At 42.4% G+C, this 12,690-nt stretch overlaps 1 protein-coding gene across 1 annotated transcript in view; it reads right to left on the bottom strand.

Moving 5' to 3' along the window:
- LOC119719758 (piwi-like protein 1) overlaps positions 1-12,379 on the bottom strand; it is a 64,436-nt gene extending 52,057 nt beyond the window's left edge. Inside the window, exons 1-4 of the mRNA XM_038189248.1 lie at positions 12,140-12,379; positions 11,022-11,146; positions 9,899-9,979; positions 8,143-8,337 (exon numbers count right to left, since the gene is read on the bottom strand). Coding sequence (XP_038045176.1) covers positions 8,143-8,337; positions 9,899-9,979; positions 11,022-11,146; positions 12,140-12,379 — 641 coding nt within the window. The remainder of the gene's footprint in view (positions 1-8,142; positions 8,338-9,898; positions 9,980-11,021; positions 11,147-12,139) is intronic.
- Between the last annotated feature and the right edge of the window lie 311 nt (positions 12,380-12,690).

Below are 12,690 nucleotides of genomic sequence, written 5' to 3'. Positions count from 1 at the left end.
ATCCAAACCAACTGATCCAAACCAACTGATCCAAAACCAACTGATCTCAACCCAACTGATCCGAACCCAACTGATCCAAACCAACTGATCCAAACCAACTGATCCAAACCAACTGATCCAAACCAACTGATCCAACCCAACTGATCCAAACCCAACTGATCCAAACCAACTGATCCAAACCCAACTGATCTCAACCCAACTGATCCAAACCCAACTGATCCAAACCCAACTGATCCAAACCAACTGATCCAAACCCAACTGATCCAACCCAACTGATCCAAACCCAACTGATCCAAACCCAACTGATCCAAACCCAACTGATCCAAACCCAACTGATCCAAACCAACTGATCCAAACCCAACTGATCCAAACCCAACTGATCCAAACCCAACTGATCCAAACCCAACTGATCCAAACCCAACTGATCTCAACCCAACTGATCCAAACCCAACTGATCCAAACCCAACTTCTCTCAACCCAACTGATCTCAACCCAACTGATCTCAACCCAACTGATCCAAACCCAACTGATCCAAACCCAACTGATCCAACCCAACTGATCTCAACGCAACTGATCCAAACCAACGGATCCAAACCCAACTGATCTCAACCAACTGATCTCAACCAACTGATCCAAACCCAACTGATCTCAACCCAACTGATCCAAACCCAACTGATCCAAACCAACTGATCCAAACCAACTGATCCAAACCAACTGATCCAAACCAACTGATCCAAACCAACTGATCCAACCCAACTGATCCAAACCAACTGATCCAAACCCAACTGATCCAAATCCAACTGATCCAAACCCAACTGATCCAAACCAACTGATCCAAACCCAACTGATCAAAACCAACTGATCCAAACCCAACTGATCCAAACCAACTGATCCAAACCCAACTGATCCTAACCCAACTGATCCAAACCCAACTGATCCAAACCCAACTGATCCAAACCCACTGATCCAAACCCACTGATCCAAACCCAACTGATCCAAACCGAACTGATCCAAACCCAACTGATCCAAACCCAACTGATCCAAACCCAACTGATCTCAACCCAACTGATCCAAACCAACTGATCCAAACCCAACTGATCTCAACCCAACTGATCTCAACCCAACTGATCTCAACCCAACTGATCCAAACCCAACTGATCCAAACCCAACTGATCCAAACCCAACTGATCTCAACCCAACTGATCCAAACCAACTGATCCAAACCAACTGATCCAAACCAACTGATCCAAACCCAACTGATCTCAACCCAACTGATCCGAACCCAACTGATCCAAACCAACTGATCCAAACCAACTGATCCAAACCAACTGATCCAAACCAACTGATCCAACCCAACTGATCCAAACCCAACTGATCCAAACCAACTGATCCAAACCCAACTGATCTCAACCCAACTGATCCAAACCCAACTGATCCAAACCCAACTGATCCAAACCAACTGATCCAAACCAACTGATCCAAACCAACTGATCCAAACCAACTGATCCAAACCAACTGATCCAACCCAACTGATCCAAACCAACTGATCCAAACCCAACTGATCCAAACCCAACTGATCCAAACCCAACTGATCAAAACCAACTGATCCAAACCCAACTGATCAAAACCAACTGATCCAAACCCAACTGATCCAAACCAACTGATCCAAACCCAACTGATCCTAACCCAACTGATCCAAACCCAACTGATCCAAACCCAACTGATCCAAACCCACTGATCCAAACCCACTGATCCAAACCAACTGATCCAAACCAACTGATCCAAACCCAACTGATCCAAACCCAACTGATCTCAACCCAACTGATCCAAACGCAACTGATCCAAACCAACTAATCCAAACCCAACTGATCTCAACCCAACTGATCTCAACCCAACTGATCCAAACCAACTGATCCAAACCCAACTGATCCAAACCAACTGATCCTGATCCAAACCAACTGATCCAAACCCAACTGATCCAAACCAACTGATCCAAACCCAACTGATCCAAACCCAACTGATCCAAACCCAACTGATCCAAACCCAACTGACCCAACTGATCTCAACCCAACTGATCTCAACCCAACTGATCTCAACCCAACTGATCCAAACCCAACTGATCCAAACCCAACTGATCCAAACCCAACTGATCTCAACCCAACTGATACAAACCAACTGATCCAAACCAACTGATCCAAAACAACTGATCCAAAACCAACTGATCTCAACCCAACTGATCCGAACCCAACTGATCCAAACCAACTGATCCAAACCAACTGATCCAAACCAACTGATCCAAACCAACTGATCCAACCCAACTGATCCAAACCCAACTGATCCAAACCAACTGATCCAAACCCAACTGATCTCAACCCAACTGATCCAAACCCAACTGATCCAAACCCAACTGATCCAAACCAACTGATCCAAACCCAACTGATCCAACCCAACTGATCCAAACCCAACTGATCCAAACCCAACTGATCCAAACCCAACTGATCCAAACCCAACTGATCCAAACCAACTGATCCAAACCCAACTGATCCAAACCCAACTGATCCAAACCCAACTGATCCAAACCCAACTGATCCAAACCCAACTGATCCAAACCCAACTGATCCAAACCCAACTGATCTCAACCCAACTGATCCAAACCCAACTGATCCAAACCCAACTTCTCTCAACCCAACTGATCTCAACCCAACTGATCTCAACCCAACTGATCCAAACCCAACTGATCCAAACCCAACTGATCCAACCCAACTGATCTCAACGCAACTGATCCAAACCAACGGATCCAAACCCAACTGATCTCAACCAACTGATCTCAACCAACTGATCCAAACCCAACTGATCTCAACCCAACTGATCCAAACCCAACTGATCCAAACCAACTGATCCAAACCAACTGATCCAAACCAACTGATCCAAACCAACTGATCCAAACCAACTGATCCAACCCAACTGATCCAAACCAACTGATCCAAACCCAACTGATCCAAATCCAACTGATCCAAACCCAACTGATCCAAACCAACTGATCCAAACCCAACTGATCAAAACCAACTGATCCAAACCCAACTGATCCAAACCCAACTGATCCAAACCCACTGATCCAAACCCACTGATCCAAACCAACTGATCCAACCCAACTGATCCAAACCCAACTGATCCAAATCCAACTGATCCAAACCCAACTGATCCAAACCCAACTGATCCAAACCAACTGATCCAAACCCAACTGATCCAAACAAACTGATCCAAACCCAACTGATCCAAACCAACTGATCCAAACCAACTGATCCAAACCCAACTGATCCAAACCCAACTGATCCAAACCCAACTGATCCAAACCCAACTGATCCAAACCCAACTGATCCAAACCAACTGATCCAAACCCAACTGATCCAAACCAACTAATCCAAACCCAACTGATCTCAACCCAACTGATCCAAACCCAACTGATCCAAACCCAACTGATCCAACCCAACTGATAAAAATCCAACTGATCCAAACCAACTGATCCAAACCCAACTAATCCAAACCAACTGATCCAAACCCAACTGATCCAAACCAACTGATCCAAACCCAACTGATCCAACCCAACTGATCCAAACCCAACCTATCCAACCCAACTGATCCAAACCCAACTGATCCAAACCCAACTGATCTAAACCCAACTGATCTCAACCCAACTGATCCAAACCCAACTGATCTCAACCCAACTGATCCAAACCAACTAATCCAAACCCAACTGATCTCAACCCAACTGATCTCAACACAACTGATCCAAACCCAACTGATCCAAACGAACTGATCCAAACCCAACTGATCCAAACCAACTGATCACAACCCAACTAATCCAAACCCAACTGATCCAAACCAACTGATCCAAACCCAACTGATCCAAACCCAACTGATCCAAACCCAACTGATCCAAACCCAACTGATCCAAACCCAACTGATCTCAACCCAACTGATCCAAACCCAACTGATCCAAACCCAACTTCTCTCAACCCAACTGATCTCAACCAACTGATCCAAACCCAACTGATCTCAACCCAACTGATCCAAACCCAACTGATCCAAACCACCTGATCCAAACCAACGGATCCAAACCCAACTGATCTCAACCAACTGATCTCAACCAACTGATCCAAACCCAACTGATCTCAACCCAACTGATCCAAACCCAACTGATCCAAACCACCTGATCCAAACCAACTGATCCAAACCAACTGATCCAAACCAACTGATCCAAACCAACTGATCCAACCCAACTGATCCAAACCAACTGATCCAAACCCAACTGATCCAAACCCAACTGATCCAAACCCAACTGATCCAAACCAACTGATCCAAACCCAACTGATCAAAACCAACTGATCCAAACCCAACTGATCCAAACCAACTGATCCAAACCCCACTGATCCTAACCCAACTGATCCAAACCCAACTGATCCAAACCCAACTGATCCAAACCCACTGATCCAAACCCACTGATCCAAACCAACTGATCCAACCCAACTGATCCAAACCCAACTGATCCAAATCCAACTGATCCAAACCCAACTGATCCAAACCCAACTGATCCAAACCAACTGATCCAAACCCAACTGATCCAAACAAACTGATCCAAACCCAACTGATCCAAACCAACTGATCCAAACCAACTGATCCAAACCCAACTGATCCAAACCCAACTGATCCAAACCCAACTGATCCAAACCCAACTGATCCAAACCCAACTGATCCAAACCAACTGATCCAAACCCAACTGATCCAAACCAACTAATCCAAACCCAACTGATCTCAACCCAACTGATCCAAACCCAACTGATCCAAACCCAACTGATCCAACCCAACTGATAAAAATCCAACTGATCCAAACCAACTGATCCAAACCCAACTAATCCAAACCAACTGATCCAAACCCAACTGATCCAAACCCAACTGATCCAAACCAACTGATCCAAACCCAACTGATCCAACCCAACTGATCCAAACCCAACCTATCCAACCCAACTGATCCAAACCCAACTGATCCAAACCCAACTGATCTAAACCCAACTGATCTCAACCCAACTGATCTCAACCCAACTGATCCAAACCAACTAATCCAAACCCAACTGATCTCAACCCAACTGATCTCAACCCAACTGATCCAAACCCAACTGATCCAAACGAACTGATCCAAACCCAACTGATCCAAACCAACTGATCCAAACCCAACTGATCCAAACCAACTGATCCAAACCCAACTGATCCAAACCCAACTGATCCAAACCCAACTGATCCAAACCCAACTGATCCAAACCCAACTGATCTCAACCCAACTTATCCAAACCCAACTGATCCAAACCCAACTGATCTCAACCCAACTGATCTCAACTCAACTGATCTCAACCCATCTGTTCAAAACCAACTGATCCAAACCAACTGATCCAAACCCAACTGATCCTAACCCAACTGATCCAAACCCAACTGATCCAAACCCAACTGATCCAAACCCACTGATCCAAACCAACTGATCCAACCCAACTGATCCAAACCAACTGATCCAAACCCAACTGATCCAAACCAACTGATCCAAACCCATCTGATCAAAACCAACTGATCCAAACCAACTGATCCAAACCCAACTGATCCTAACCCAACTGATCCAAACCCAACTGATCCAAACCCAACTGATCCTAACCCACTGATCCAAACCAACTGATCCAACCCAACTGATCCAAACCAACTGATCCAAACCCAAATGATCCAAACCCAACTGATCCAAACCCAACTGATCCAAACCAACTGATCCAAACCCAACTGATCCAAACCAATTGATCCAAACCCAACTGATCCAAACCAACTGATCCAAACCCAACTGATCCAAACCCAACTGATCTCAACCCAATTGATCCAAATCAACTGATCCAAACCCAACTGATCCAAACCAACTGATCCAAACCCAACTGATCTCAACCCAACTAATCCAAACCCAACTGATCCAAACCAACTGATCCAAACCCAACTGATCTAAACCCAACTGATCCAAACTCAACTGATCTCAACCCAACTGAGCTCAATTGACTGATCACAACCCAACTGATCTAACCAAACTGCTCTTAACCCACCTGACCTTGACCTATTTGATCCAAACCCAACTGATCCAAACCCAACTGATCTCAACCCAACTGATCCAAATCCAACTGATCCAAACCCAACTGATCCAAACCAACTGATCTCAACCCAACTGATCCAAACCAACTGATCCAAACCCAACTGATCCAAACCCAACTGATCCAAACCCAAGTGATCTCAACCCAACTGATCTCAATTGACCGATCACAACCCAACTAATCCAAACCCAACTGATCCAAACCCAACTGATCCAAACCCAACTGATCTCAACCAAACTGATCCAAACCCAACTGATCCAAACCCAACTGATCTCAACCCAACTGATCTCAACTCAACTGATCTCAACCCAACTGATCCCAACCCAACTGATCCAAACCCAACTGATCCAAACCAACTGATCTCAACCCAACTGATCCAAACCAACTGATCCAAACCCAACTGATCCAAACCCAACTGATCCAAACTCAACTGATCTCAACCCAACTGATCTCAATTGACCGATCACAACCCAACTGATCTCAACCAAACTGCTCTTAACCCACCTGACCTTGACCTATTTGATCCAAACCCAACTTCTCTCAATCCACTGATCACAACCCAACTGATCTCAATCCACTAATATCCAATGCCGTAGCCAGGGTTCTCATCCTAGGGTGGGGGGGGGGGGGTACATGTTGGGTGGGGCTTGAGGTTATAAAGGTAGACAAAGTTTTCCACTGGACACCCGCCCTCTGTACAACCAAATAGTGTGGGGGGGGGGAGGAGTGACACTATCTTCCCATGGGGGGGGGGGCGTTCAAAATGTATATCATGGCTACATTAGATAATAACTACCGCTATTCGCTTCTAAGGGACGTTTACAATAATCAGCCACTCGCAAAAAAAAACCAGTTTTGCTTTTGAAAGTTTCACAGAAAAAAGGGACTTTATGTTCTTTCAGCTAATCTTGGTAACTCATATGGCTGTGCTTTCTCCGGATGCCAAATTTTCTGTGTTTTTTTTATGGGGGGGGGGGGGGGGTGCCCCCCACACCCCCCTTTAGCCGTTGCTTATATCACCCAAAACTAATCTAAACCCAAACACCATCCATTCACTGATAATCTCAACCCAACTGATCCCAACCTAGGCCGACCCAACCCTACCAAACCAAATCAAGCCAAAGCCAATTCAACTAAATGGAACTAAACCGAAATGATCTAAAGTCAACCAGGTCATACTCAAACAAACAAAATTGAACTGAATCAATGCAAACCAAATCAAACACAACTGAGTTGATACGAACTGAACCGAACCAAACCATTCCGATCTCAACCATACCAAAGTGATTAGAACGGAACCGAACAGAACCGAATACATCGGACTAAAAAAAACCAAACTCAAGTGAACTGAACTGATATACAAGGTGAGTCAAAAGAAAAAGAAACCCAAATGTCGGGATAATTGTTTTAGAGAAGTTCTGCATGTAGCACTTTCAAAATCTAGGATATGAAAGCCCAATTCATATAAAGCTTTCTTTTGAGTACAAGAATCATTCAAATCACTCATGCAATTTTCAAGTTAGGGAAATTTAAACACAACCACTGTTTTAAAGTTCTGTCCATGGATCACAAAAAGGTAAGCGTTCTTTCAGCAAAACGAAACTGAATCACATATAGGGATGTGAAAGAACGCACACCTTGTTTGTGATCCGTGGACAGAACTTTAAAGCGTTGGTTGTGTTTAAAAATCTGCAACTTGAAAAGTACGAGAGCAATTTGAATTATTCTTGTACTAAAAGAAAGCTTATGAATTCGGCTTTGATATCCTAGATTTAGAAAGTACTACATGCAGAACTTCATGAAAACAACAATCCCAACATTTGGGTGTTCACTTTTTTTTTACTCACCCTGTATGTACCAAACTTAACCCAATTGAACTGATGGATCTGAAATTGACCACACCTAACTAACTCAATCCAACCAAACAGACCTGATCTGAAACAAACTTAACCAAACAATGCTGTTTCCTCACTTGGTCAGGACAATTTCTCCTGCCAGTACTCTCTTGGCCACATCCGCCCAGCCTGCTCCCTTGGTCTGCTGAATCTCAGCCAGCATGTCCAAGACTGTCTCCGTCCTCAGGATCTTGTGAGAGACGTCTGCCATCAGGAGGACCTCCTGCTCATACTGCAAGATGGAGGTGATGAAACCTGGCAGGAGCTGGATCCTGGAGGGATGAGGGGAGAAATGACGGAGAGAAAGGAGCATCAAGGAAAGGGGAACAATCAACACAATAAAAAACAGTCTTAAAAACTGTGTAAGCATAATTTAATTTGTTTCTGCCATTGTAAACATTTGATCTGCCATATTGTCGCTTTACTCACAAAGTGACAAAAACCTCGAAAATCGATAACTGTTCGATTTTGAGTTTTACTAGCCTTTTTATTATAGTTGTCTCAAGGAACAATTTGACCAAGTTTCAAAGCGAAAAATTGTTTACTTTCTTACTTATTGTAAACAAAATTTGACAAAAACCCTGAAATCCGTGTTTTTGTTTTTACGAAGTGTAAAAAGTGTAAAATGTTTTCACGAAGTGACAGAAAGTCACCTCGTGGGCAGGGCCGGAGGAACTACACATTGGTCTTCACGCGTCAGGATGGGAGCATACACGTGCGCGCGAACGTTGTTGAAAAAGGACAGACGTGCGTGCGCTCAACTGTCGTATGACGCGTAAAAGTTGCAAGTTTGTTGCATCGACAAAAGTACAAATAAGTAAAGCCTCCGCGATTCATGTTCCCACGAAGTGACAAAAACTTTGTGCAAAGTAATGGGGAAAATATGGGACCCAAAGTATTGATGTTTTCACAAAGCGTAAACAAGTTTTATTAATGAATTACTGTTTAATTTAATTATTTATTTTTAACAAACAACTATGAATCAGCAAAGAGCAAATCATAAGCTATGGGACAATGCAAACATTTCCAAATTCTTTTACTGCGAAGTAGTCGAAAATGTCTTTTGAAAAAATAAATAACTTCAAATGCGATTGTTTCTGGATGAACTTTTGTCGATTTTTAAAGTTTTTGTCACTTCGTGAGCAAAGCGACAATATGTGACCTACTGTGGCAAAATGAGGAATGTCCCCCAAAACAATGTAATCAACTCCTGAAATCAATGTTGGTTTTTTTTTATTTTTGAAAAGCCAAGTTATCCAAGATTCACACTTTGCCTTTTTGTTGGGAACAAATATCCCCAAAAGTTGGAAACTGAAGAACGTTTTCCACTGCCGTTCGCAGCGCAATGTGCATTTCTTTCTTCAAAGCCCTTTTTCTCGAAATGAGGTTGGTAAAATTTGGTGGGACACTGATGAAGTTCCTGCGGCATATCTTGGGAGTACATTAAGCTACAGAAACAAATTTGGTATCATTTGAACGCTAATGATTTACGCTTTAACATGATGTATGTAACTTGAAAAGTCAAAGGGGGGGGGGGTTTATTCCTCATTATGATATGGCAGGTGACATATAGCAAGTCTACATGTGCAGTGTCAAATTTCCTCACTTTACTACCAAACCTGCAAAAATGAAAGATGTTTTGCAAAATCCACACAAAAGGCTCTCATATTTAATGGCAATCCATATTTCTGCTTCATGGCTCTGTCTATTACTATATACAATCTCCGCTACTTCAAACAATTTTTAAAGAAACTCAAAGCCATGCTGGCCTATGGCTACAGATATTTCACATCTACGTTCAACTTAAGACATGAGCTAAATGGTTTCACTTACTTGTGTTGCTGGATTTCCCTTTTGGCGTTGGGGTTGAAATAGTTCCTGCCGGTCTGCTCAAAGCCAACCAATCCAAGAATCCTAAAACAGTGAAAGTAACAATGTGAAAAAATAATTGCGAGCACGAATTACGCTTCACTGAGTTCCTTAAAAAAATATACTTCAAAATTGTATCTTTGTTTTTAAGAGGCCATGAACTGAAATTTACACTTGAACATTTTGTGCAATAGCTTAGAAGGCATTTAAAAGGTGCATCTTTGTCACTGTTAACAACCTGTTGATAATTTTGAAAATATTGTATTATTTCCATAAAACTGAAATTAAAATGACAGTAAACTAATTACTTTCCTACTTTTCCACACAGACTCAACTTTCTTCAAAGTTTTGAAGATTTGTCAATCAAATTTGTCATTTTTCACAAAGGAGAATACAAATAATCATTTCTGATTGATTTCTAAGTCAATTCTGACTGATTGTTTCAGCTTTTCACGGATGGTCATTATTTAGTATGCCATTAAATAAAAACCCTGGGTCTTACGTGTTCTTTAACCCTAATCCTCCAAAATCCTCTGGATGGTTTTTGGAAGATTGAGGATGAATGGTGGAATGTTTGCATCAGGGTGATAAATTAAATTATAGGTTTTGCCCTTCACCGACGTTTAAACACTGTATACTCAGTGTGTTACCTCCCGAGTGAAAGTTGGAAAAAATCACTCGGGTGGGACTCGAACCCACGACCTCAGACGTCTGCACTAGAAGCAGGAGGTCGTGGGTTCGAGTCTCACCCGAGTGATTTTTTCCATCTTTCACTCTGGAGGTAACACACTGAGTATACAGTGTTTAAACGTCGGTGAAGGGCAAAACCTATAATTTGAGGATGAATGGTGTTTGAGAAACATGAGGATTTTGGAGGATTGAGGATGAATGGTGTTTGGAGGAGGATTTTGGAGGATTGAGGATGAATGCATTTTTTTGTCTGACAATTTTGAAGGATTGAGGCGCAGGGTAACCTACATTTGAACATAAGTGCAAAATTTTGGAGGATTGAGGATGGTTCCCAGCAAAAAGACCCTCGGGGGTTTAGGGTTAATTTTAGCAACGATGAAAAAAAGAGCAAACCTACTTGCGGAAGATGATGTTATAAACCTGCATGCAGGTTGGTGAAGTAGGAGGCAGCGCATTCTTGAGAGCAACAGTAATGGTGATGATGTCATCAGAGTCACGGCATTTGGTTTGAAATCTGGTCACCTAGAGTTTGCAAAACAGACAAAAATAAGTATAGAAAATATATATGCATCTCATGAAAACATCTTTACAACTTTGCATCTTGTGTTGAGATTGATTGTTTCTGAAAAATACAACTCTACAGTGTGAGTACAAAACAAATGAAACCCAAATGTCGGGATTATTGTTTCAGTAAAGATCTGCATGTAGCACTTTCAAAATCTAAGATATAAAAGTGCTACATCTGCATGTAGCACTTTCAAAATCTAAGATATAAAAGCCAATTCATAAGCTTTCTTCTAGTACAAGAATCATTCAAATCACTCATGTACTTTTCAAGTTACGGAATTTTAAACACAACCATCCGTTTTAAAGTTCTGTTCAAGGATCACAAAAAAAGGTGTGCGTTCTTTCAGTAAAACGAAAACAATTCACACACATCCCTACGTGATTTGTTTTCGTTTTGCTTAAAAAACATTTACATTTTTGTTATCTGTGGACAGAACTTTAGAACGGTGGTTGTGTTAAAAATTCTGTAACTTCAAAATTACACTGAGTGATTTGAATGGTTCTTTTACTAAATGAAAGCTTATGTATTGGACTTTCATATCCTAGATTTTAAAAGTGCTACATGCAGAACTTCACTTAAACAATGGTTCCGACATTTGGGTTTCAGGGGTTTTTTTTTACCTACCGTGTAGTGAAAGCCCTACCACTCTCAGATCCTTCTGCAGTTTTGAGGAAGGTAGAGCCCAGCTAAATTCACATGACATGGGGCAGGTACAAAGAATGCAGCTTCGATTTCCCACACAGCTGAGGATTTTAGAGGATTGAGCGAGGTTCCTAGAAATACGCTATCAAGCCGGCATTTATCTCCCATTAAGAATATTTCTTTTCGAAATCAGTGACATACTTTTGCCATGAAGCCTCAATCCTGCAAAATCTTCAATTTTTGCAAAGAGGATTTTGGAAGATTTGGGAAGGTTAGGGTTAAAAACACATTTTACATCTACTCACCGGCTCATCAAGCCTTCGGAGCAGGAACAACATCATCCCATCAAAGGCCATGGGGGTGCCTAGGATCTCAGAGTGAGCCCGTAGCAGGGCATGACGTGCCCTAGGGTTGTCCACAACGGGGCTGAAGTCCACGCTGTACTGGTGCAGAAGCCACTGATCAGCAGCCTTCATGCGGAAACAGTTGGTCAAGACCTCCACCGGCTTTCCTTTCTTGCCTGGAGGATTATGAGAAAAATGCATGTTTTTCAATAAAACGGTAAGAGGCACTGGATTTTTAGGAGTCCACATTTTATTGTGACACTGGAAAAGTGTTTAAGACCAGCTAGCCATGTCTTTATCATCCGTTTAAAACCGGCCACGTGACGGGCTCTCGACCAATAGGAATAGCTAAACTGTCTGAGGTATTTATGAATTTGATATCAATATCGCCGACAGCAAGTTTTTTAATCATATCGAAAAATTGGATATTGAGGAATCATATCGAAAATGCTTCATATTATCATCAAAATCAATCTCCTGTTGGTGCTTTTACTTTGTGTTGAACGTTTGCT

The sequence above is a fragment of the Patiria miniata genome, unplaced genomic scaffold (genome assembly GCF_015706575.1).
Source record: "Patiria miniata isolate m_02_andy unplaced genomic scaffold, ASM1570657v1 HiC_scaffold_8, whole genome shotgun sequence".
NCBI lineage: Eukaryota > Metazoa > Echinodermata > Asteroidea > Valvatida > Asterinidae > Patiria > Patiria miniata.
The sequence above is the reverse complement of the archived record's forward strand: the minus strand, read 5'-3'. Positions and strand labels throughout refer to the sequence as shown.